The 26823-nt window shown below is 49.4% G+C and overlaps 1 protein-coding gene across 6 annotated transcripts in view; it reads left to right on the plus strand.

Moving 5' to 3' along the window:
* PACS2 (phosphofurin acidic cluster sorting protein 2) overlaps window positions 1–26823 on the plus strand; it is a 97576-nt gene that overhangs the window by 59287 nt on the left and 11466 nt on the right. For 4 of the 6 annotated variants that reach the window (XM_075003566.1, XM_075003568.1, XM_075003570.1 and 1 more), the window contains 12 exons: window positions 286–443; window positions 1265–1355; window positions 5029–5103; window positions 5380–5498; window positions 6667–6802; window positions 7837–7941; window positions 10188–10294; window positions 11548–11702; window positions 12746–12853; window positions 16870–16978; window positions 24341–24383; window positions 25145–25187. In XM_075003566.1, the coding sequence (XP_074859667.1) occupies window positions 286–443; window positions 1265–1355; window positions 5029–5103; window positions 5380–5498; window positions 6667–6802; window positions 7837–7941; window positions 10188–10294; window positions 11548–11702; window positions 12746–12853; window positions 16870–16978; window positions 24341–24383; window positions 25145–25187 (1249 nt within the window). The remainder of the gene's footprint in view (window positions 1–285; window positions 444–1264; window positions 1356–5028; window positions 5104–5379; window positions 5499–6666; window positions 6803–7836; window positions 7942–10187; window positions 10295–11547; window positions 11703–12745; window positions 12854–16869; window positions 16979–24340; window positions 24384–25144; window positions 25188–26823) is intronic. The other 2 variants (XM_075003567.1, XM_075003572.1) reach the window with 1 other exon arrangement.

Here is a 26823-nt window from a genome sequence, read left to right on the forward strand (position 1 = left end):
ATAGGTTGTTTTTAACACCTGTAACACTGATGTTTATAAATCATCTGCAGTTCACACAGCCCATTTCTGTAATATGCTTAAACTCTCTGTGCATAAATTATAAGTGGAACCCTCAGACTGAGTGACTCCACAGTGAAGTGTCCTGAAACTGGCCTGACCTTTGGGAGCTACCAGAAATACTGTCCTATCATACAGCGCTACTGTGTGTGCTGAGATGGCTTGGGATGACTCAGTGCCCCAAAGACTTCCCAGCTGTCCGGTTGCAGTCACATGTTCTGTGCCTAGGTTCTGGATTCAGAGCAGGACCCAGCGGAGCATGTGCCAGAGGTGGAGGAAGACTTGGACCTTCTGTATGACACACTGGATATAGAGAACCCCAGCGACAGTGGCCCTGAAATGGAGGATGACGACAGTGTCCTCAGCACTCCTAAGCCAAAGCTCAAGTAAGAGAAGTGGGTTCCGATGTGTGCTGATGTGAATTGCGTGATGAAAAGTAGCACCTTAAATCTGGCTATGGTGGTCCGTTCTGGCCTTAACAACTTTGAATCATCAGGTTGAAGGGCATCTACATTTCTGCAGGGCTTTCTCCAGAGGTTTTCAGAAACAGGAGTATGATTGGGGAAGCAGATGTTGGGTTGCCCAAGTTGCAGGGCAGAAGAGAGGGACCGTGGAAGTGGAAGGAACTGGGAGTGGATCAGCAGGGGAAAGGAGTGCAGAAGCCATGGACGTGGGTGGGCTAGAAGTCATGAAGGGCCAGCAGCCAGGGGATATGGCGGAAATTGAAAGAATGAGGATGAAGAACAAGGAGGAAAGAGAGCAGAGCAGATATTTTTTCATTTCACATCCTTGACAAACCTGAATCACTCCTCAGACCAGCCCTGTGATATGGACGCAGAGGAGCTCTGCTTTTACAGGGGGACATTAGAGGTGAGGGTCTGGCCCAGAGCTGTATGGTCAATCTTTAGCAGAGCTGGGCCATGCTAGGTCTCCTGGCTCCCATTCCCATGCTCGAGCAATCCAACCCTCCTGGCTGTTCTCCCGCAGGGGCAAAAGCCATATTGATGATGGCTGGCCCAAGGAGTTAGAGATCTTGTCCCCTACCTCTGTATTTAAAAAAGCAGCCTTTAACTTGTTAAAGGCAAACAAATCCCCAGTGAGCCATTGAGTGCAATTAGGCCCTCTTACAGATGTCCAGAAGTGTGGGATCAGTGTCTGCAGGAAGTTTTCCTGGCAGGTAAACACTTCTTCTGTTTGTCTTATCTAGACCGTATTTTGAAGGCCTGTCACACTCCAGCTCTCAGACAGAAATTGGGAGCATCCACAGTATCAGGAGCCAAAGAGAGCCATCGAGCCCTGTAAGTCTCATTTACAAAGGATGATTTATCAGCCAAATAGCAACATTTCACCTGAAACAAATTTACACCAGCCAGGAAGTATTAACCTGCCATGTGTTCAGCCTTGGTGCTTGTGCTGGGCTGTAATTCAGGCCTATACCAGCCACCTTCTCTGCATCTAATTCTACCCATCTGGTGAGTGAGACATGAGTGCAATGTGAAGAGGGCCTGGGAAGTTACAAAAAGCAGAGAAGCAGCAATTTGTTTCCTTTGGCTGCCCCTCAGTCTGCATGTTTTGCCTGTTGTTTGCGCTGTTAATTCTGCATTCAGTTCCCCAGAAGAACCCGAGCAGCAAATGTAGGATGTCTGGCTGCCTGAGCGTTGCATGCATGCATGCGTGTGTTAAAACGTCCAGGCAGCGGTGCCTTCTGGGACAGCCGCACCCCATCTGTGCCCTCTTGAGTGGGGTGGTGAGTGTTCTGTGGAAGGGCTGGGTACCATCTCAAATGCACTGCAGTTCCACATGACTGCTGTAGTCAGGGCAGGACTCAGGTGCTCTCTGTGAAGTAGGGCTTTGTTCACAGGCAGCACTAGCTGTGCAGCTGTTTGGTTCTAGGCACCCGAATCCCTTCAGGCTGAACTAGGAGGTGGACGTGTGTCTGCCTTGGCATGGCTCTCAGGTGGGCAGAGAGTGGGGTGGCGCTTAAAGAACATTGTTTCGTTGGTAAGGTGCTGTTGTCCAAATGGCATCTTGGGTTTCAGTGTGGGCAGTCAGCCTTGGGCTGTGCTCCCAGCACTTGTCCTGTCTCCCACGCTGCAGCATCTCTGTGCACCAGGCACAGAATCATAGAGCACTAGAACTGGAAGGGATCTCAAGAGGTCATCGAGTCCAGTTTCCTATCCTCTTGGCAGGACCGAACACCATCTCGATAATCCCTGACAGGTGTCTGTCTAACCTGCTCTTATGTATCTCCAGCGATGGAGATTCCACGACCTCCCTAGGTAACTTATTCCAGAGTTTAATCACCCTGACAGTTAGGAAGTTTTTCCTAATGTCTAAGCTAAACCTCCCTTGCTGTAGTTTAAGCTCATTGCTCCTTGTCCTATTCTCAGAGGCCAAAGAGAACGATTTTTCTCCCTCCTCTTTGTGACCCTCTTTTAGGTACTTGAAAACCGCTATCATATCCTCTCTAACTCTTCTCTGTTCTAAACTAAACAAGCCCAGTTCTTTCAGTCTTCCCTCACATCTCCTGCTCTCTAGTCCTTTTAATCATTCTTGTTGCTTTTCTCTGGACCCTCTCCAATTTTTCCAAATCTTTCTTAAAATGTGATGCCCACAACTGGGCACAGTACTCCAATTGAGGCCTAATGAGTGCTGAGTAGAGCAGAAGAGTGACTTCTTGTGTCTTTCTCTCAACACTCCTGTTAATGCATCCCAGGATCATGTTGGCTTTTTTTGCAATAACATCACACTGTTGACTTATATTTAGCTTGTGGTCCACTATGACCCACAAATCCCTTTCCACAGTACACCATCCTAGCGAGTCTCTTTCCATTCGATGTGTATGAAGCCAATTGTTTCTTCCTAAGTGGAGTACTTTGCATTCGTCCTTACTAAACTTCGTCCTATTTATCTCAGACCATTAATCCAGTTTGTCCAGATCATTCTGATTTATGACCCTATCCTCCAAAGCAGTTGCAGTCCCTCCCAGCTTGGTATCATCTGCAACCATAATAAGCATACTCTCTCTGCCAGTATCTAAATTGTTGATGAAGATATTGAACAGAACTGATCCCAAAACACCACCTGCGCTCCCAACTCTTTCACTCGTACTCCCAGAGCCCTGTAGTCACGCTTGGTCTGCTCAGGGCTACACCTTGCCGTATCATTCATGCCCACTTGGATGAGTGGCATGGGATAGTAGTCAGTGGGCTGGCTAATCCTCGACAACGCCTGCGTAACGTCCGGGATACAGGCTCCTGTCAGGCAGCAAACATCCCGGGGTGACATGTCAGGGCGACAGATGGGTGCCTTCATCCCCCTCAGAAGAGAGTCTCCTGCCACCGCTACGCTATGGTTTTTTTCCTCATGGTGGTGGCAGCAGCCCTCCCAGCCTTGGGGGTACAAGGCTTCTCTGCTTCTGCTGTAGGGGGTGATTCCTTATCTCCTGTATCTCCCATCTCCAGAGCGGCACAACAGTTTCCCAGTACCACAGTGGGAGATCGGGAGCAGGAGCAGCGCACTGCCTGCTGCCGGAAGTGACCAGCTGCCGGTGTCCCCCCGAGCCCTCTCCACCTCCCCTGTTGGTGTGTCAGCACTCTTTTGGGGTGGGACAGCTGCCTTAACTTCAGCTATCTGCGCGCGAATACTGTCCAGGAATTGCTCATGGAGTCAAACGCTCCTAAGCCTAGCCGCCTCCTCCTGCAGACAGAAGACACCTTCCACATTAGATGGTCTTCCCAGTCTGGACTTCAGTAGGTGGGAATTGCAAGTTACAGTCCCTGCAAAACCACCCCAGGGTCTGGGTGGAGGCGTCCCTGGTCGGGAGGTCTGTCTGACGAGAGGTGCAGGTGGAGGGGACAGAAGCAGGGCTGGCACATGTGCTGTGGGTCTTCCTAACCATAGTGGAACTGCTCTGTCACACTCCTTCTAGAAAGTCCCCTGTCTGCAGCCCCCACCCCCCCGACTTCGCTCCCCTGATTGCTCCGACTCTGGCTTTATAAAGCCTGCAAACCTCAGTCAGGCCTCCCCGTCCTTAGTCACACAGGGGAAGGCTGATCCTGAGGCTGATCAAAGGCAATCAAGGAAACAAGGGATCAAAAAGATTCCAACCCTCCCAGGCCCACGATCCCAACTGCCACAGTAACTGAAACTGACATCACCTGCACTCAGAATTCGAAGTGTAAACAGTCAGGCCAACTCGCTCACCAGGCAGCCTCTTCGCTGACAGGATCTCTTTCTCTCCCTCTTCAGAGTCCCCTCCCTGCAGCTCCCTGTCCACTTCACTCATCTGGTTTTGTCTCATTGTAACTCTGGCTGGCAGAATCAGGCCCCTGTCCGTAAGTCAGAGAGCAAGGCCTGTGATTCAATCCAAAAGCCAGTGGAGCCAGGAGCGCCCTGGGGGTGGGCGTTCCCACAAGCTGGGGAGGCTGCTGGGTGCTGCTGCACCTTCAGTGTCAGTTAATGTTTTCTCCAGGTGGTAGTATCAAGATGTCAGAACCTCTGCCTTGTGTGGGTCTGGATCTCAGTGAAGAGGGGCTTTCCTGACAGGAGCTTGCTAGACCATCCCCTCCTGTGACCTCCCACTTAACAGCCATTTCTTGGGAAATGTTCTGGTGTTTAAACTGAAGACATGAGACTGGCTCAGTTTCTGCATACATTATTCTGAGTCTCCTATAAATACTGCCAGCAGCCCCCGTGGTCACCTCCAGCTTGCAAACGGTCAGGTACAGGTGATGCTGTGTGCCTGGGGGGGGGGGGGGTCTCAGCTTTTTTTCTTTGAGGCTTCCAGCAAAATCCCAGATGAATGAATAGGGGCAGAGCCTCTGTAAGAGCTACTTTTCTGCATAGAACAGCCAGCGTGGCTTTAGGGGGTGGGAACCAAGGCAGCTGCTTGGGATTCAGCAGTGATTTGGAAACCTGCCTGTGGCCTGCCAGCATGCCATGCTTTGACTGCCTTCTCTTACCAAACAGGTAGAAGTGCCTGAAAAGCCGAAGAGCCTTGGCAGCAAACCTCCGGGAGACAGTATCTCTGACACTGTGTCTTACGTAAGTCTAAACACTCACGTGGTAACATTCACTCAGTAGATACAGTATTTCCTGGGTGGGCTTTGTCTGTCTGATAATGTCCTTGTGCCTCAGACTCGATTTAGCTCCTTAATTTGAGCTGGGTGGGGGCACAGTGCGTATCTTGCAGGCAATCTGTTCATGCCACAGATGCTCCTGTTGTGAGTAGCTGATGCAGACAGCGTGGCGGTTGCATTGCTAGAGCCATGGAGGGCAGAGGGTGTCTCTGACTTTTTGTGTCACTGTTTGTGTTCGTAGGAGCCTAGCCAGTCAGACTCCCAGCAAGCAGAACTCTCCACATTGGATGTGTTCATTGAGACGCTCCCACCCAGTGGAAAAATCACCAAGACAGAGTCTCTCATTATTCCGTCCACCAGGTAATGCCCTTAGGGGCAGTAACCGCAGACGTCAGCTGTGCTACCAGTTCTGGCTAGGACAGTATGAAATGCTTTGTCTTGCATAAAGTGAGTTGCTTCAGTTTGTGCAGCAAGGGGAGCTATGTGTCTTTGCCACTTGTCTGCCCCCTGAAGTATGTGAGCACCTCAACACTTGTACAAGCTAGGGCAGCGTTTAGCCCCTGGGAAGGGGACCTATTTCCCCAGCAGAGACTATGTCGGCCGGGTTGGGAGGTGTTGGTCTCCCTGCCACACTTCCTCAGCTAGGATGGCAGCTGGCTCCGACTTGGCACCTTGAGGGTTTGAGTTGGGTGCAAAAGGGGTATGAGCTGGGGGTGGTGTTTCCAGGGACCTGATTCCAACCTGCAGGATGCCTTGCACAGAGCGAGAGGAACGGGGCTGCACACTGCATGGAATATTGAACTGAATCATGTTCTGAAAATCTGCTCCCCTGGGGAGGTGTCAAGTTGGACAGCCAAAATGGCTAATCTCTTCCAAAGAACATGGCTGTCAGAGCCAAAAGCTCCTGAGTTCCTTATGAGTTGCTCTGGGAGGTAGACACAATCCCTTACCAGTCCCATTTGGGTTGTAGTGGTGGCAGCCATTTGGTCTGTGGGCAGTTAGGTGCTGGGTCTCACTCTGTTTTGTGGTGAACAGCTGTAATTTGCTTCATGGGATGGTTTCTTGAGTAGGGCACAGTCCTTCGATTGGTGGTAGTTCATGATGGAATGTTCTTGAGTTTTGGAGCTTAGTTGGAAGTCTCCTTGTGATAAATTTAAACATAAACTAATGGGCACTAACTGGCTCCCTTGCCAGTGTTCTTGGGAGGAGGCCAAAAGCCGTGGAGAATCTATTCTCTCCTCACCAGCCATGATGTGTGGTGACAGGGTCATGGGAGGTGAGGGTGGGGGTTCTCCCTTGCTAGGATGTCAGGGCTGTGCTCTGTCAGTGTTTGATTAGTCTTTCTGAGGCAAAGTGCTAGACGTTCCTCTGGGTGACAGGCTCACAGGAGTGAGCTGTGGAGAGGTAGGCGGCTGCTTGAGGGGGTCGGTGTGTCTTTGACCTGACCACAACCTGCAGAATCCCTTGGCTCCAGCTCCAGCCAATCCTGTGTCTCTACAGCCTTGACCGTGTAACTGTTATGATTTAGCAGGCCAGAAGGGAAGCAAACTGGTCGCCGGGGAAGAAGCACTTCGCTGAAGGAAAGGCAGCCAGCGAGGCCACAGAATGAGAGGGCAAACAGCCTGGACAACGAGCGCTCTCCAGACACCAGGCACCACCTCCAGGTGAGATGAGCACCGTGCCCTTCACATCCTTCCACCCTCTGTCCTTCCCCCACACTACCTGCTGTGGCTCCTGTTCCTCCCACCCAGCCAAAGGCAAGGGATGTGGCTTTCCTTATGCCAGCGTCGCTGCTGCAAGACAGGCTGTTTTTTCCTGTCTATTCTTGCTGCTTTGGGTTAGTTTGTTGCTTGATATCAACTAGAATGAGGCTGAAAAGATTTTTTGGGGCAAATTGCAGCAAAAAGAAATGGTGATCTCATTAGAGTCCTTCCAGGAAAAGCTGCATCTGAAGCAGAGGGGCTCCCTAGGGTGGTCCAATGTGAGAGAACCCAGAAGACGTCCACATGGCCTGAGGGCCACGCACAATGCTGCAGCAGGTCCTCAGAGTCTGGGTCAGCTGACCCAGCATCTATGTCAGGGCTCGGAAGAGCAGTGTGAGCTGGAGCTCAGGCTGTAGAACCCAGCGAGTGTGGAGAGATCTCAGCCAGGCTCCAACCTAAGCATAGACGGCCAGCCCTGTAAGCCAGAGCCAGCTGGCCCACGCTGTGCCATTCACTGCTGCAGGCTTCGCAGAGGAGTCGTGCCCAAAGTAGTGTGTTGACAGCAAAGTCCCTGCTCCAGATCCTGGGACTGTTATTAGACCCAGGATGTGGTAATATTGGCCCAGTGGCAGTGGGGAGTAATTTTGCCCATTCTTTTGATAATTTGATCCCTTCCCCTAGTTAATATTGGCTGATATAAAGTAACTTTATTGCTGGCTGGGGTGTCCCGTTGTCATGGACTCACTGACGAATTCCATATGGGATAGAATTCATGCTTTGTCAATGTTGCTGGATCTCTGCCTCATCACACAGTAGAGGTCCCAGCATCTGTAAAGCACAGGGCTCTTGGGAGTGGTGAAATCGAACATAGGCTTATTAGTATCTCTCATACTCAATTCCTCAGAGAGCCTCATAAAACCTGCTCCGCTGGTTCAGATCTGGCGCCAGCTTTCCTCACTCTTCAGTTATCTGTCTGCGGCTGTTTATATTCCCAGATCCCGAGGAAAACTGTGTACGATCAGTTGAATCACATCCTGATTTCTGATGACCAGCTACCAGAAAATATTATTCTTGTCAATACGTCGGACTGGCAGGGCCAGGTAAGTGCAGGGGAAGGGTTACTGAGCCCTAGCGTTCGTTGTAGGCAATCCCTGTGGGTGCCTGGACAGGGCGGAAAGGATAGGGTTGTTAGCTCACATAGAAGGAAAAGGGAAGCAACCACTAAGGTTCAAATTTTCCTGATATCAGGCTTGGATCCAAGAGTATTTGGGAGCTGTGGCCACAGGAGACTCATGGGCCTGCAGGTGCGAACTCATTTTACTGAGAGTTGTTTCTCATCAAGGCAGTTGTTAACACGAGCCTTCCCCTAAGAGGTGGTTCTCTTTGGTTAATCCCTGCTCCTTGGAAGTGCCTGCAGGTTTCTCTCCATGGCACTTGAGGCTCTCAGAAGATGCACTGAGGCGGGCTGCTTGGAGGGAGGAAAGGGCTGCCCAGCAGTGCTGATGCACAGGAACTTGCTTGGCCTGTAAAGGAGCGGAAGAGCCTTGGACCAGATCTTGGACTGCTGCAGAGCTGGTGCAGCAGGGCAGTGCTGAGGGAGACTGGGAGTGTGCCCGGTGCAGGGCAGGAGGGGGAGTAAGGAGAGAGTGAGGGGGCATCCGCATACTTCATGCCACTTCTGAAGTGAAGGCGTGCAGGGCGGGGCTCCAGAACTCAGTGCTAGAACCGAGCATTTTGGGCACAGGTAACAGGTGTAAAGAGGAGCATTCCTGTAGGAACTTTAAAGTGTCATCCCCTCCTTGCATGCACGTTCTCGTACCTCATTATCCTCAGTGCGCAGTGCCCAGACACGGCTGAGATCTCCTGTGGTCTGCAGTGCTCTGGTGCTCGGGCTTTAGGGTGTATCGGGGAGATACGGCTTACCTGCCTCTTTCATACTAAGTTACACTCCTTTCTCAAGTATCAGAGGGGCAGCCGAGTTAGTCTGTATGTGCAAAAACGAGCAGTTCTGTGGCACTTGATAGACTAACAAATTTTTTGGAGCATAAGCTTTTGTGGCCAAAGACCTACTTCCTCAGGTGCATGTCCTTTCCCACCGCCTGGGCTTGTCTGAGGCTATGGTTATAACTCATAGACCTTCCCTGTAATGCTTAGAAGGCTGGAACGGGAGTCAGGGTCTTGCTAACCTTATTGCTGGTGGAATTTGTTGACCTGTGTGATTTTTAGACCCTGAGTCTGCAGGAGGCAGGTGAGTTTAAGGGAATCAGCAGCTTGGCAGCAGGTGGGTGGAGCAGTGTTTTGGCACAGGATTGCCCCAGTGGGGCTTTGCACTTTGTCTGGATCAGACTAGGGGGAGTAGATGCAGTGAGTGAGTTACGAGCACTGGGGGCAGGCAGAATAGCAGGAAGCTGGAGTGAAGGAGAAAAGGGGAGCAAGCGTGTCTCAGCATTAGTTTGGGCACACCTCAGCTCCACTGGCTAGGTGAATGTGCTGTGCAGGTGTCAGGGTGTGGTTCTGAAGAGTCTGTAGCTAGTTCCCTCGGGCTCTAGGGTGTGAGAAGAGGGGGGTGTCACACTGGCCCAGTCCTTGTCCCTTTGAGATTGGTTCTGGAATTGCAGTTGCAACAAAGCGGGGGAGAGCAGAGCGTGCTCTGGTGATGCCTTGGTAGTAAGCAAAACAAACCAGCTCAAGTTCCCTTCAGGAAACCCTGGAGTCAGCTGTTTTAAGGGGGAGAAAAAGGAAAAAAGGGCAGGAGGGAGTGTTCTGTTTTCTTGTATCCCGCTGTGAGCGTACTCTGCAGAAGCTGCGATGAAACATCTGGTGCCAACCTATTGAAACAGAAGCGGTACATCCTAGGGGGGCTGTCGCCATGCCAGCCAAGAAGACAGGCACTGAACTCTTAAGCTATGCCTGTGCTGCATTTGAAGGCGTGATTGCAGCTTTGGCAGGTGGAACTTTGCTGCCTTTAATCTAGTTACATGGCCAAAAATAGCAGGGAGGACCTAGTGGCACAGACTCTGGCCTTGCGTCCTGGCTTGGAACCCTGGGTGCCACTTGTGCTTCATCTCTGTTTTAACTATGCTAGCCAGGTAGCCCCACGGGCCACGATCGTGCTTCTGAGGACAATGCTGGTGTTCCTTAGAAGGGCTCCTGTTTGAAGCATTTGCTGCTAGAAGAGGGGCTGTAGAAAAGTGCAGCATGGAGCACAGATGGTAATTCCAGGGCCTGGGAACACCCATCTCTGACAATACCCCAGCAGGACAAAGCGTGTCGTTGTTTTTCGGGTTAAAACTGTGGTAAAATCTTTTGGCAGCGCTACTTTATGGGTTTGGTTTTGTCTCTCCAGTTTCTCTCAGATGTTCTGCAAAAACATACCCTCCCTGTGGTCTGTACGTGCTCTTCTGCGGATGTGCAGGCGGCGTTCAGCACTATTGTCTCTCGGATACAGAGATAGTAAGTTCACATTTGATTTCGTGTGAAAATATTTCAGTAGAAGTACAAGAAGATGTCTGTTCCCCAGCTCCAGATAATCCCATGGCTTACAATAGCCCTAGGTTCACAGGCTACTGCACCACAAAGCTGAAATGAGTTTACCGACTGGTAATTGATCTAGTAAAGAAATGCCTCCCCGCCCCCCCCCCCCCAACCCCCACCACCACTTCATGAGTGTGTCTGGGATCCTGGCTGTTGAGGCAGCAGAAGCAAGAAACTATTCCTTTATCTCCTGCACAGCCACTGCATAACCCACGAATACTCCCCCCACAGTCAGTCAGCTTCAGTCGCCAGTACTCTGGCTGCAAGTCACCTCTCTGGGGGTGAGATGCCACCTATGGAGGATGTGATTGGGATAAAGTCCCACCAGGCCCTTGGGAGGAGCCCTCTCTGAGGAACAATATCTTCCCAGCACCCATGGGCTCCATTAGCCTCTGAGGGCTGTCCCTTAAAATAGGTCTCTTGCCTGAGTGCTTTGCAAACCAACCCTCGCCACTGCGGGCAATGGTCAGTCCTTGTAGCTCAGATCTCGGTGCCACTGTTGCATGAGCTACCCAACATCAAGGCATCCTGGATTCCTACCCAGAAAGAGCCTGATTTTAGAGGAGGTACGCCTGGGAAAAAACTAATATTTGTTACTGAGAGGGAGGGGAAGTTACTGCTGTTTGGCACCATGAGCACACGGATGGGGCCGAATATTTGTGGGTAATTCTTTGTCTACTGTCAACTGTACTCTGTTCCCAGTGATATTTGTTGCATATAGCAAGTGTCTGGCTCCAGGCTTAATGGCCAGGGTAGAAATCTTTAGAGGTCTTAGGGAAGATTTTTTTTTTTTAAATGGTTTGTAAAAGCTTGTGAGTAAAGGTGTATCTGTGCCTGTGTCAGCTGTCTCTGTCTATGGGGCTGTAAAATTGCAGCTTGGATTTGGGCGCAGGATGGAGAATGGGGTTCCACAGCCTTGTCATTTTTTCCCAAGGCAGTCAGTGATGATAATTCAATCCCACCCAGAGAACCCAAGTATGGGTTTTTATAGCTTGGAAAGATTGGTGGGTGGGGAGTGGCAGTGCATTTTAATGTGCTGCTCCGTGTAACATTGTCCTGCACACCAGAAGAGCCGTTAACTGTATTGTCTATATCCACCAGTCTTTCCCACTTACTTTAAAACGGCTATTGAGAAGACACGTTATAAATATGTTCCCTCTTTTTTTGTCTAGCTGTAACTGCAATTCTCAGCCTCCAAACCCCATTAAAATTGCAGTGGCTGGAGCGCAGAATTACCTCAGTGCTGTGTTGCGCCTCTTTGTAGAACAGCTGTCTCACAAAACCCCAGACTGGCTCAGCTACATGAGATTTTTGATCATCCCACTAGGTAAATGTCGTTATTTTCTTCACAGAAAGACGAATGGCTGAAATCAAATGCACGCGCTCAGCAATGGCCTGCAGGGAAATCTTGCTTAGGGTGCATTCCAAAGGCCACATTCTCACTGGCCATTACGTGAGACCAATATCGCACTGCTGTAGCATTTAATGTTGTGTTTGTGTCACATTCATCTTTACATTACTGATGCTGAATCCTAAATATTGTTGAGAAGCAGCTGTCAACAGTTCCTATCAAACGCAGAGGACTGAAATGAGCTCTCCCAAGACAGAGCCTATGTTATAATATTAATCCTCTTGCAGTACACTTTTAACATAAGTGTGTGATGAGCTTTTGTCCGTATTCCGCTAGTAACCCTGTGCAGGACTGCTATGATGTACTGTGCTGCTAGCGGTGTTTGAAGGGCTGACTGTATTCTGGACTCTTGTTTCTGAGACTGCAGCTCTCAAGGTACTCATAGATAGCAACTGACGGTTGGTTGACTCAGGGTGGTTAATACTCTGTTAATAGGAAGCATCCTTAAATCATTGTTATGCATTTTAAATGAAAGAGAAGGAAACTACAAAAGCCTAAATGGTGTCGGGTACACAGAAGGGGGAAAGTTTTGGCCATTTCTTCTACAGGTTGAAACTCTCTCTTGTCCAGCAATGTCCCTCATCTAGCAGGGCAATGGATGTTGCTCGACCAGAGAGCAGCCGGGAAAAGCCCAACAGCCCTGCAGCTGGGAGGCAGCTGGGCCAGGGAACCCCGTCGGCGGCCCCAGTTGTTGGGACTCCTGCCTGGCTGGGGGACCTGAGGGGAGAGGGTCTCCCAAAATGCAGGTGGGTAGCTAGGTCAGTGGTAGAGTTCTTCCACTGGCATAGTGCTGCTTAGGTGGGGTTTAGATAGTCTTAGCAGCTTTGCTTAGAGCTGTGGATTTTTCTGACCCCTGCACGACAGAGCTGGGTCAGTCTAACTCTTCAGTGTAGACCAAACCCAACTCCATCAGCGTGTTCAGCATTTGGAGCAACTGGCTTCTTTTTCTCTCCTCTCAGGTTCTCATCCAGTGGCAAAGTATCTAGGCTCCGTAGATTACAGGTACAACAACTTCTTCCAAGACTTAGCCTGGAGGGATCTGTTTAAACTTGAAGCACAGACCACGGGTAAGAGCCTGTTTCAATTTTTGGAATGCATGGCACAAACATGAATGAATTAGTAATTTTAGAAAACTGCAAGTAAATGCAAGAGATAAAGCCAAAGTTTAGAGAATACCAATGGCTTGTTCGTTTCTTCTTCCCTTCTTGATGCGCACGCCCTGACCTGCAGTTCTGAGTTGCTTTTTTCAGGTGCAGACTCTTTGGCAGTCTTAAATGTCATTCTTGGTGGCTCTCAAGTGCCTTTTTCAGGATTTGCATGCATCTCCCCACATTTCTAGGTTGTGTTTTTTGCCAATGGAGCTTCCCCATCACTTCAGCCCAACTACTCACAGTAGATCATAGGGCTTTCCAAATCCTCTGTAGTCTTGACTAATCTAAATTGTTTGTAGACAAGGGGTTGGTGAGAGAGATGAGCTTTTCCACTTACACAGAGCTTTTCTTTTTTGTCATTGTCTCAAAGGAGATGCTGTCCTTTGCAAGTGAAAATAATCCTGTTTCCAAAACCACCTGGAAGCATCCGTTCCAGTGAAGGGCACCTTTTCTCACTGCCCCCACCTGACTGTGAGAGCCAGGCAATGTGAGATGAGCAGCTAGTTTCCATCCTGTTCTCAAGCAGTTCGATGTTAGAATGGGTCACTGTTCTAGGGGACCTTCCCAACATCATCACGTGGGACCAGGTGTATTATGCAGAGTCTCTTTTTTTTTTTTCTGTTGCTCTACTTAGGTGGTTCTTCCTTCCAAAGCAGAGTAGACTGAGTATGGTGTTTTATTCTGCCATTCTCACTCAGGATATAGAAGTTTGTTCAGACAAAAAGAAGGCACATATTGTGTACATCAGCAGCTTGAATTCTGCCCTGCTACCTGTGGGCATTGCGAGAGCCTTTCATTACACAGACTATTCCTAAAATACCATGTTGGGTTTGTTTTTTTTTTGTTTACAACTAGGCACTCACTGTTAGGGTCTCATCGTTTTTATTCTTGTACACAATGTTAATTGGCCAGATAGTTCTGTAAGTCACCAATAGAGAAATTTATCATTCCAGCCCAAAGGTTCCCTGCAGTTAGTTCTTCAAGTTATATCTCTGACAAACTGCTCAAGAACAATTAGGCTGATAAAAGATGAAGATGACTGGTGAAGGTAAATTGTTTTATTTTCAAGCGATGGTTCCTATTTGTATTCCAAGCACACATTCATAGGTGCACCATGCGCCAGAGCTGGAAGATTTCAGTAGCAGTGTCTGCTGGCCAACATGTGGTTCAGACAAGGTTATATAAGCCTGTGTGGGATGATGTTCCCTTAGTTTCTCCTTAGTACCCCTTGGTTGAAGTCAAAATCCTATGTAGTTCTTGCTGTTATTTTCTGGGGGATGCACTCTCCTTTCTCTGACCTGTCCCTGCTGCTTTGGTGATACACAGGGCGAATGAATGCTCAAGACAGCTTGGCTGTGCTCCTCCAGACAGGGCAGCCAAATGCCTGGATCTCCTGGGCCAGAAGGTCTTCTCTTCCAGGTGTTTTAGTTTTGCATTGTTAACTGTTAAGCCCTACTGGAAAACTGACTTTTACCAACAGTGCCAAGCTAGTAAAAGTTCCTGGATGACTTTCTGCTGGACCAATGGCAGCTCTTCCAGCTCCTGGTTTGTGAAGGTCATCTGACAGCCAAGGTGACTCTCTAGGTGCAGTCAATATAGTGGACATGTACTCCTGCTCCCTCGCCATCTCAGTGGAAGTCATGGTTGCAGTCTTCCAATTTCCCATGGGAGGTTCAGGCCGTCCCCTCGGATAAGGACAAGCTGTGCTAGTAAATGACTGATGGGCTCGAGGGCTGGCACTTGAGTACCTTAGGACATATGCCACAGCAGAGCAGCAGTGACAGCCCTTCCAGCCCCAGTCCTATGATCTGTGCCAGACCCCACCTTTCCTCCCTCCTCCCCAGAAGCAGCACCAGTCCCAGCACCCTTGATCACAACCTTATTCTCCTTGCCTCAGTAACTGCCTCTGGTGCTGCTTAGACGCAATGAGAGCTGCAAGGCCCCCACATTGCCACGTACTTGGTGCCATCTGGCCCTTTCTGCCCACAGCTGGGGTAAGATCACCACAAGCCATTGGGTGCTGAAGATCGTGAGACACAGTACCACCATCAAAATGTTTCACATTCCCACTGCACCACCTCCTCCGGCGGGAGAGTCCCTTCCATCAGGAGGTCCTCCAGCGAGAGGCACACACCAAGGGTGTGGTAGAACCAGCCATCCAACCCCTTGGTCAGTGACGATTTCTACTTTCTGCATCGTCTCCTCCCGAAGAAGGTCCGAGGGCTGTGCCCCATCCTCAGTCTGCACCTTGTCTCTCAAAAGGGGGCACTCGCTGCCTGGATCAGTCCCTCCCTTCTCCAGGAAGTCTGGTTCCCAGCTCTTAGTGTGATGTGTTGTCATCCAAGGCTCTCCAGTTTTTTGTATCTCTGCCTGAGCCCCCACCACCAGCCATTCAGCATTCTCCTTCAGCGTCGTCACAGCCCCCCATCTTCACCGTGGTATTTGCAGCCATGGCGGAGCTTCTCCTGGGTGTGCGGTGCTCCACGTTCCCACCTGTGGACAACTAGTTCCTTGTTGTGTCTTCCCACGCGACCTTGGCTGCCATTCACGCCCTCTGTTCTCTCCTCGCCTCTCTGGGCTCTCGTGTGCATGAGAAGAAATGGGCGGTTGTCCTGATGCGGCTGATTCGCTTCACCCGTGCCTGCCTCGTTTCTGTGGTGGCTCACACCTTTCTCTTGGTGGTCACCTTGCTGCACTGGCAGGCCTATCGCTCCACCCCTGCCCCAGGTTCTGCGGCCACTGCCTCTGTGTAACGCTGCATGCCCTTGCACACGCACTGCCCCAACTGGGGCTCCTGTCACTTGTCCAGCCTAGTTCAAGGTTCTCAATCCCACTGAGAACTTACGGAGGTGACAGCTGTTTTCAGAGAGGGCAGCTCTTTGTGAGCTCCTCCCAAGAAAGCTTATGAATGACAAAAAAACGAACGTGTATCAGAGAGGAGCCGCGTTAGTCTGTATCTTTTGAGAAGAACAAGAAGTCCTGTGGCACCTTTGTAGACTAACGGATATTTTGGAGCATCAGCTTTCGTGGACAAAGACCCGCTTCATCAGGACTTCTTGTTCTCGAAAAAACAACATGAATCATTGACTTCTTCAAGTGTAACCAAGGCACACAATGTCAATGAGTTTTAACATACAGGAAGTCTGAATTTGCATTATTTCCATGGATAACATTCAGGACAAAACATGATCTGACAAAATTTACTATTCTGTAAGAACCACCTTAAACTATTGTTAACTCCTAAATTAATGTGAGTGCTCAGAAAATTCAGTCTGTGCTGCAGGAGTGGTGCCATAAGCTGGAGGAGGATGTCTGTCTGGCTCTCCAGATACATGAGGCTGAATTCTTATTTTAAATGCAAAACTCAATTCAGCCTTCACCTTGGAATCATGACCCCCTTCTGCCAAAACACCGGGTTTGCTTCCGTGCTTGTGTGTGAGGGGAATCAGAGTCTTGGTCTTCCAAGAGGCACCTACTACACCCCCGGGGGCAGAGCCTTACATGACATTGCAGGTGACCCCTCGTTCTCCGTCTCCTGAGGTTGTCGCCTTAGCAGAAGTCATGTACTCAGCCCTGCAGTGGGGCAGGAGAGTGTCTCACGTTGCCGTGCGGCAGTGCCTCTCTTCTCATCTCCCAGCAAGGGGCACTGTTGAGCCACACATTGAGCTCTTGGGGAGGAGCACATGGCATTGATCGCATCAGCTTTCCCTGCTCTCTCCTCTGGTTGGCACCTTGTTTTGAAATGTGTCGTTCTAAATTTGAGTCTCGTTTCATTACCCTTTTCTTGACCCAAAGGACTGACAATGGTCCCTACTTTTCTTTTGTGCTCTGGTTGATCTTGCATGGTGTAAATTGCTGGTGACGTTTTGCAGTTTCCATTAGTGAAGAATACTCCTTATCTGCTCCTGTCTCTTCTTTTCATTCTATTGCAGTTCAGGAAACACCAGATATTGTCTCCAGAATAACCCAGTATATAGCGGGGGCAAACTGTGCACACCAGTTGCCTATTGCAGAAGCAATGCTGACGTACAAACAGAAAAGGTACGTTATTTCAGTAAAGGTTTCCAAAATGTCAGGAAGTCCATGAAGGATGGGGGAAGCATCTCCTCATTCTCTTGTTTCACACAAATAATAGTGGCCACCTTGAAACAACCTGTAAGAGCTGCTCAGTCAGAGGAGAGAGAGAGAGCGAGAGAGAACTCTTGCAAGCCATAGTACCTGGCACCATGAGTATCAACTAGATAGCAGATGACAAATCTGGAACAACCGGACATCTGCCTCACTTTCTTCAATGCAGTTGATGCACCTGAAGAGTAGAGAACCTGGGAGGAACCTGTACACTTCCTTGGCCATCAGAGGCCAAGGGATTCAGCAGTCTGGATTTGCTTACAGTGCCAGTGTTTTGAGAGGGTGAGACATGAGAGCATGAGCTCTCTAAGCCTCCTCTGGTCTCTCCTGAGGTCCTGGCCTCTGGCTCCCTCAGAATTGGCCATGGCCGTTGGCTGGGCAAAGAGTACTGCCTGAGCTCCCTTGTGACAGGCAGGAGGGGGCTGCTCTTCTCCTTAGCAGCTACACCCTCTCAGAGGCTGCGCTCAGGATGGCTGGAGACCAGCACTGATACAGGGTTGTGAGGAGAGCCTGGGAGCCAGCGAACAGGGTAAGGGCCAGGCTGGAGGGGAGGTGGGCCAGAAGCACTGTGCCCAGGTGTGGCAGTGAAGCATGAGGTGGTGGCATTCGAGTTTTCTAATCTGTTTAACACAAAGTAATCCAACATTAGCAGTACTGAGCTCTTGTATTTCCTGATTCCTTCAGTTCCCAGAGTAGCTTTAACTCACCTGCCCATTACATCTCTGTCCTCTTTGAAAGCTGACATTCTGTTGGTTTGCAGCCCTCTTGCAGCTCCCCATGTCTTTCTGGAAGTGAGTGAAGGGTTAGTGAAGTCCTTAGTTTCCTTCTCATATCCCCCTCGACTAGATAGCTCTACACCTGTTGGTCAGTAAATATTGGAATACTCTAACCTGCTTTTCTCGTTAGCTATTGTTTGTCTCCCTACTCCCTCCCCAAACTCTCTTCCATAATATTAACTCCCTGATGACACTTCAGCCCTTTGGTTGCTTAACCATTGTAGCATCACGGTTGGTTGTCTTACTCCTGATGTATGATTGAAACTGCATCCACAGAAGCAGGAAGAAATATGGTTCTTTGTACTATAGAATTAATTTGTTTTCCTGTTGCTGTCTTTGTCCTTCCTGCATGCTTTAACTGTTGTATCCTTGTTTGGTTCCCTCTGGACCTCTCTCCATTCCTCCTAATGGTTCCTGTTTTCAATGAGCATGCCCATTTAACCAGCTTACCCACTTTGACTTTGTGCCATGACCAGGTTGGTTGATCAACTCAACTCAAGTTTGTAAGTGGTCCTTTGTTGAAAACCTTCTGACATCTAGCTAGACATCATGTGTTTCACTGGACAGCAGCCTGTCTGACCTGAACAGGAGGACAATTTTGTCTTAGATATGCTGTGCAGGTTTCTTTAAAGAGTGCTGGTTTCTGTTTACACTCATCTGTCGGCTCCATTTCATCAAGCTAGCTTCTGTGATGGATTGTAACAGGTCATTGGAGTTTATAACAGACAATAGTTATCCTTTCACCTTTTTAAAGATAAGTTTGGCATCACGCCCTTCAGGCCCTCTTGGTGCACTGTGTCTGTAGCCATGCAGAGATTGCTTGGTCTTGCTGGAGCTACCCTGAAAAAAAATAATGGCAAATTTTATTTGGCTCCTTAGCCATTGCCACAGGTTCTCGCCACCTGGTATTTTTATTTCCTGGCTAAAATATGAGGTCATTAGTTTTCAGAAACTCTGTGTATGGGTCTGTTCAAACAACTTCTCCTTCCAGCCAGGTACCACATGAGGATTCAGAAAGGCTGTATTGGAGTGATGGGAAATTATCTTCCAGCTCTAGTTTCCTTCAGAAACAGTGCTCATGGATTGCAGTGATTTGGGGAATTATTTCTGAAAGTGACATGCAAGTAGGACTCTGTTAGCATTACCTAATAGGTTGCTTTCTGTCATAAGTATAATAATGTGTTCATTTTTCCCTTTGGTGCTTTCTGAAAAGGAAAAAGAGCTTTCATTTTGATTTTACCATAAGGTATCTGCTCATAGGTGCCCTTCCCTATCCCATAACTTCTTTTCCTTTTCCTGAGCTGGTCTTTTATGCCTTGTTTAACATTCCTGCAGGTCTGGGATGCGTAAATTTTTCTTCAGATTAAATTGTTTGTTCCTGTTGACACTCCTAGCTCTGGTGGCAGAATGCACGGTTCCAAGGACCACATAGCTGATTGTTTGGGAACTGTAATGCAGGTGTTATAGGAAATCAGTTCCTGAACCGAAATGTTATACAGAAAACAAAGAAGTTTGGCCAGTCTCACTTGAAAGCATGAGAATGTGAAACTAGCCAGTCTGATTCCTAGTGTCAAATCTGAGGGTAAGCAAGTAGTATTAATAGGCAACATGTATGCAAAAGTGATCAGAATTACGAAGTATTTTCGTTTTAATATAGCCATACTAGGGTTACTATAGAGATGGCTTATGTGTTGTTCATGTGCCTTTTCTCTTCTGTTGGGGGGTAGTATAGATGAAGGATCCAAGCACCAAGATTTTAATTGTCAGTGTGACTTTTAAAAACTGTGCTTTGTGCCCAACAGTGGCTCCAAGCGTACCTTTGTGTCTGTTTAAAGTAGAGTAAAAGCCCCATGAGAGAGCAGTGGCTACCCCAGAGGAGCTGACCTGGCCTATGGAGATAAACACTGTTTGATAGATGTTTGGGCTCCAGGACTGCAGGTTGTGGAACCTCTTCAGCTGGGGTAGAACCATATGGGTCTTCCAAGCCAGCTGTTCCACTCCTGGTAACCAGCTGAAACCAGAAGTGCAGCTCCTGGAAGGGCACAGACTCCAGTGGTTCAGGCTAGCTTCTGCGTATTCTCATAGCTAAGGGAAGGTGTGGGGAGGGCTCACGAGAATGTAGCAAGAGTAGTAGGAGGCATTAGGTTCTCCGAGCATGGTTGGTGTTTGTGGTTTGACAGATGCTGCATTCTGCCCCAGCTCTGAATTGTCTGGCTTTTGGGGGTAGTGTTCCCTTATGAAGGCCTTGTGGAGCTCTCCAGCTTCTTCAAAGCTACTCGACCTTTGAGAGGGCTTGTGTTGGAGGCAACAGCTATGTTGTCCAAGCTCATAGAACATTGCTTTTTAGCAACCCTTTGAAACCATCCCAGCATCCTGGCACTTGCCCTGTTAAACAAGCTCTAGTGATTTAGGGACCCAGAATCCAAGACACCAGTCTTCAGGACCTAGCCCTGTGTCATGAGCTGCTTGATGACTTGTTTTCTGCCGGTTGTTCCTCACTGACCCGACTTCTGCTGCCTTCCCTCCCCCCATGTGTTCTGTTTGCCATGGCGAGGCTGAAGCATGTACTGCCCGTGATAGGCTGCGTATTGTCTAAAAGCTTTGCCCCATGTCGTTGGACCGTCCGCTGACCACCCCGAAGTGCAGGGACTGGGTGAGGGGCAGGGGGCTGGGCTGGGCTGGGCTGGGCAGGGCAGCACGTGGTTTGCTGTGTTTCCTCTCCTCAGGGTGACATGCTCACTGGTGTGTGCCGCGATGGGGGAAGGAGAAATGCTGTGGTTACAGAAGTGCGGAAGGCCGCTGCAGGCCACAGGAAATTTGATGGGATCGATGGGCAGGGCCATGTACTTAACCTATCCTGTAGTTGCTCATCTTTGACCTAACGCTTAGAGACCTGGGTTGCACCGAAAGGTGGACTGAACAAGCAACGCTGCTGTGAAAAATTTCACTGCGTCATGTCGTTGGGTCACCCAAAGCCCACTGTAGATGCAGGTAGGGTGGCAGAAGAACTGTTCCTTCAGCCTGGCTCCCGCCTCGGGAGGGGTGCAGTTACATCAGTGACGGAGAAACGATCCCCTGCCTGCTATGTCCGTAGTGCCAGCCCTGCCTGGGTGGAGCAGTGCTGCGGTGGAAATGAGAGCTCTGCTCACTTGTGCTGGGAAGTGGTCATGTGTTGCCTCTTTAGCATGTGCAGTAAATTTGTGATCTGCTGCTGCTGCGCACTGGCCAGCCTCTGTGATCACCCCAAGGGTCCAGGAAGGCACTCTGGGTGGAAGGGTGAGCCAAAAACACACCCTGACCCCTCCCCTCCCGTTCTTGTGCCATGCTCTTTGGGACACGTTGGTCGTTGCTGGGGGTGTGGGAGCAGCCCTGCCCCTTGTCTGACAAAGCAGAAAAGGAAGAGTTTGAGATACCATGAATCAGCTCCCTGGACAGCAAGCGGCACTAGTACAGGCCTGCTGCTTTTGATGAGGTCCCCCTGCGTGGTCACCAGTCAGCTAATTGGTTACAGGCCAGTGGGTCAATGCAGGAGTATTGCTGACACTGGTCAGAGAAGGTTGGTGGAGGCTTGGTCTGCGGTGGCTCCTGTTCAGTAGGTGTTAGCAACCCCAGCAGCAGTGTACCACTGCCAGGCAAGACCCCCATGTCCTTGCTGCATTATGGAAGCTAACGTGGCTGGAGCCCCTCGTGTTCCAGTGAGCACTGGGCAGGGCAGGATGTCCTTGCTACAGGGCACACTGTCCCTGGGCCTGGTGCTCAGCACGGTCTTTTCCAAAGCACATTCTCTGAACCTGCCAAGTTGTACGTTGGAATCTAGTAGGAGACTTGCTTCCCCACCTCTTATTGCTCTCTGTAGCAATTACTCATCTCCCTTACAGCTGTACAACACCCATTACTTATTTATTCACCCTTAATCTTATGCTTTCACTGATAAAGACCAGAGCACCTGTATCTTTTTTTCCCCCTTCTTATTTAAGATCCCTGTAGTTCTTTTCCCTTCTGACTTCTGTACTCTGTATCCTTCTGACTTAACGGTGTCCTCAAACCTTCTCTAGTGCAGAGTAGGCCTGTCTTGGGTTTGTTTAGCCAGGTGAAGCAGCCCTGGGGCCCTGTTCCTTTCTTCTGTTTTATATGGGAGCTGGCTTGTAAGGCTTCTTCTCCACTAGTTGGGAAAGGGAGGGGAAGCAGCCCCCAGTTCTTGCCAGGATGATCCATCCTCAAGATCCAAAAGTTAACTACAAGAGAAGTGTCAGATGAAGGAGCCTGAGACTGATTTTTCAAAGCCATTTAAATTAAAAAAAATCACACCACAGAATTGCTGGTTCAGATCTCTCCTCCAGTATGCTTTGTAAAGCTGAAACATTTCCAAGCATGCCTGATGAGTGGTACATGCATGGCTGTGCGTTCAGTCATCTCATATGATGGAATAAATCTTATTGAAGGACTTCCTGAAGGGAATTTTTCCTTTATCTGCTTTTGCTCTAATCCATTTTCATACTCGCCTTGTCTTCCAGTGCAACAGCTGAAGCATAACAAGATCAGCACTTTCTTCCAAGCCAAGAGAGTTTGGGTTAATGCTTCTAACTGAAAGCTGTTCAGCTGTCATTTTAAGGCCCATTAATCAACTGTCAAGGGCAGTAGTTAAGAACCTTGACCTGCTGTTTAGAATGGACAAATCACTTGTAGAATCACCAAGGTCCCGGCTGTCCCTGCAAGGAGTCTGCTCTGGTACTCCGCAGAGCTGAGCAAGTTTTGTTGCAGCTGCATTTGGCTTGGGCATGTCAGTGCTTACAGAAAAGCACTACAAAGAGATTATGTGGCTTGCAGCACTCCGCTGACTGGCCAGGGAGAGGGAGGCTGTCACATGAAGACAGCTCTTATCCACTGTGGATGAGGAAGCAGAGACTGAGAGTCCATTGCTGTATTGCCCCAATATCTCTGCAACTTCCACTCTGTATTTGAGGTCCCTCAGAGGCCTGGCTCCATACCAGTTTCTTCGCTGTGCACTCTAGCAGGATATTTTCTGCGCAGTTTCTAGAGGTTACCCAGCAGGGCTGGCATTAACAGCGTGTGATATAAAGCCTAGACGAGGACAGGTGCCTCTAGTTTTCGCTCCGCATGGCTGAGGCGTGAAGAAGAGGTTGTGTTGGGAGCGAGTGGAGCCTGAGCTCCATCTAGCCAGGCCAGAGCAAAGGAAAGTGGCACCCTCGGAAGGGAAATGAGATCCTGCCCCCTCCCTCTTCACCCTGAAGCAGGTGAAGAGTTGTGCTGATTCACACCTCCCTGGGCTGCATGCTGCCCCATGCTCCAAGGCGGGAGGAAGCTGCCTAGCCAGTCCAACATGTGAGCACCGTTCACTTGCCTGTGCCTTTTCCAGGCTCCCATTGCAGAGAGAATGCCACAAGGCTGCTTGTTCCTTTCAGTGGACTCCACCTCTCGAGTACTTGACCCTGTGCTCTGCACTGGTCCAGGCCACAGTCAAGGACCACAGCGAAACACCAGGCATTCAGCAGTGGAAGGATTTAAAACCTTTGTTGTTTCCTCCACCTACCTCGACGTCAGCCATGGTCTCGGAGGTGCATGCGCACACTTCAGGCCTCACCCTTGCCTGCTTGGAGGATGACTTTGCCTGTGCCCCTTCAGAGTGCCCTAGTGCCGCTTGTTTCCACCCTACTTCGCTTCCCCTCCCCTCTTGATTCCCTGCATCCCAGGGGTGCCTCCTGCTCCCCCATAGTGGCCTCCACGGCTCCCAGGGGATCTCTTCTCTCCCCTCCTCCATGTTCCGGAATGCTGGGTAGGGCTGATGGGGCGCTGACTTCACATGCCATTGCCTCATTGACATGGGACATCTCCGCTTGTTCCATGATGCTGCCTGGGTTAGCTGTCTGCCTCACCTCCCAGCCCCACTGCCACTGTATCCAGTTAGCTTCCCAAACTTTTGTGACCTCCCTAGAGTACTCAGTTGCCATGTTTGCATTGCAACGGTCTCACTCAGTGTTAGCTCCTAGTGGCAGGGGTTGCCTCTTCTTGTTCATGCATCTGTCTGGTGCTGCAGCTTGTTGATCCGTGGCAGGCGAACTAGAGTCATGAGTCTGGGATCAGCAAGGTTTCCCATTCGGCTGCCACATGGGGCTCATGCCAGGAGTAAGTTCAGAGGGCCTCAGTTATTAGTAACTGCCAGGTCTCTTTATTGCTGGTGATGTGTGGTGTCGCTCCTTTGCAACAGGTGGTTGTGTATATGGACGCAGCCAATACCGTGTCATTAAAGCAGGTTGCTCAAAACAAGAGGAGGGAGGAACTTGGGCTTTAATTTTGAGAGAATTCCTGAGGAGTGCCAGTGCAGGCTCCCGGAGTACAGTCAGTGGGACGCTGAGAGGAGAAATAGAATTGGCGCTTACGCATTTTCAGTTCTTGCTGCATGCTTGATTGAAATGGTAACATGACTTTTGTCTCGGTGTGGAAAAGGCCGTATTAATGATGCTTTCCTTGTTACTTCTAGCCCTGATGAAGAATCGTCCCAGAAGTTCATTCCCTTTGTTGGGGTGAGTATTCACTTGGGTCTGCAGGGTAAATGTGTTGGAGATTCACCAGTCACAGTTGATTATAACAGTCACAGGGATTCGTAGGTTCAAAAGCCCAAAAGGGATGTTTGGTCATCCCAGTCTGATATTCTGTGGTGTAACCCAGGCTGTAGAATGCCCTGCACTGACCCTGTATGAATCCCTGGGCTTCAGAACTCCTCTTCCAGGAAGGCATCCACTGTGGATCTGAAAACATCAGAAAACGAAAAATCCCAGCTGCAAACATTTGGTCTCTGGAGAGAGTTTTCCTCTATTTAAAAAAAAAAAAAAAAAAAAAAAAAAACAACTTACCCATGTAGCCCTTCCTGGAGCTGAGTTGAGGGTTTACCTGGAAACTATTGAAACTGGGGGGAAAAAAGCTCGCTCTTTTCTCTCCGCAGCCCACTCTTGGTAGTCCCCATGGCATATTTGTGTGCCACTTGACCTGTGGCTGCACAGATTTGTTTGGTATCTAGTGCACATTAAATAGAATTGTAGGACTGGTGGAGATCTTGCAGTCATTTGGCCCAGTCCCCTGAACTCATGCTAGGACTAAAAATTACCTAGCGTTTAGACCATTCCTGACAGGTGAATAAGTTTGCCAAAATGAGAAGTGTTTTGGAAAGCAAATGTAATGCTCAGAAAAGCAAGGTGGGAAAGGGATTTCAGACTGAGCCTCTGGCTCATAGTTTAAGGATGGACCCGACCAATACATATAAACTTAACTGTGTTTCCCTTTCCAGGTGGTCAAGGTTGGAATAGTGGAACAGTCCTCAGCAACATCAGGTAACATCCTTTGCCTGCTTTGTATTGCTGTTTGTAGCACGTCCCATTGGAGCTGTGATAGCTACATGATAAATGCCTGAATGCATGGGTTTAGTGTTGCAAGGCCAGCGTTCGCAGTCATGGCACATTAGCACTTATTGTTAGAGAGAAAGTTATGCCCAATATAAGGAAGGGTATGAACTTACAGCACTAAACTCCCCATGTGGATGCATTATTCTGGCATAAGGGGCTTTTTCTGGCTTAGTTTAAATTCAGTAGAAAAAATCCAGTGATAACCCAGCGTAAGTGCATTCACACAGTGTATTTATGCTGGTACAACTGAGAACGTTTCTGTGTAGACAAGCACTTTTTTTTGAAGGGCAATGTCAGTGTAAACTCGAATTCAGTGCAGGGGCTTCATATGCCATGTGTAGTAATACAGGTCACAGCTTGTTCCCTGGTAAATCTGCAAGTCACTTTTGCTGTGGCAGAGCTGCAGCTCAGATTCCAGCAGCCTGTTTGCTGTCACTGTCTCTGCAGTCCTCTAGCAGAAATGGGAGCAGAGAGTACTGGTTGAAGCTGTCAGGCTGAAGGTACCGTATCTACTCTACAGACACAAGAACCGTGTGAAAAGAACAAAAGCAAACGCACAGAGCGAATTCGACAGCTTCTGTGGGTAAAGCAAATGAATGACTCCTCCCTGACACCCAAGCCATCCCCTGCAAATGTTTAAGTCCCAGTTTCAAAGCATGGGGATGCTAGAGATCTTCACAGTTGGCAGAACTTCCTTACATGGGGGAAGAACATTTATCTCTAACCTTATTCTCTGACACAATTGAAGCATTTTGGCTGAAACTCCCCCCTCCCCCCACCCCAAAGAAAGCAGCCCCATCGCGTGGAGAGCTTCTGCCCAAGAAACCCTGAGGGCACAGTTCCACGCAACTGAAAACAGGGTCTGACCATGGTAAGTATCTGCTGATATAGGTGCTGTTGCCAGCTTCCTAGGTAAATCGTGACATGTTGGGCTTTTTTGTATAATGGTCACATTACAAAGGATTACCAATACTCTCTGCGTTGCTGCCTGCCGCACGCTGCTGCCTGGGGATGCTTTAGACTGCTAAATTACCCCGTGGCCCAAGATCTGTCCGTGGAGAGAACCCTACATATGTAGCTGTTCTCCCTACTCCCCAGGACTCAGCCGCTTGGCCAGCCCCATCCCACCCAGCCCCTCTGGAAGCCCTGCTAAGCCCTAGTGCTTGAGTTCAGGAGGGTGAGGGCCAGTGGCGTAAGGGAGACAGGTGGGGAGAAGACATGAATGTTAGTGGAAAAAACAATACCATACCTGGCTGTACCTGTGCTCTGCAGCTCCCTGTGCCCACTGCAGAGGTTAAGGGGTCTTCGTGGCCTGAGTTCCACAGAGGTCCACGGTTTTAAGCTGGATAGCTTTGTCCCGCTGTGGATTCCCTGAGACATGCCAGTTTGGGACACTCTGAGAAGGGGCTTGTGCTTGGGCACTGGTGCAGCCTTAGTAATTGACCACAGAGCACATGGAACAATTTTTTCATTCCAATTTGTAAGTTCAAACTCTGCAAATCAATGACAGTTTTCATACCCTACTCAGCTGCACTATTAATAACCCGATTCCAGAAAGGCAGGT

Source organism: Carettochelys insculpta, chromosome 9 (assembly GCF_033958435.1).
Source record: "Carettochelys insculpta isolate YL-2023 chromosome 9, ASM3395843v1, whole genome shotgun sequence".
NCBI lineage: Eukaryota > Metazoa > Chordata > Testudines > Carettochelyidae > Carettochelys > Carettochelys insculpta.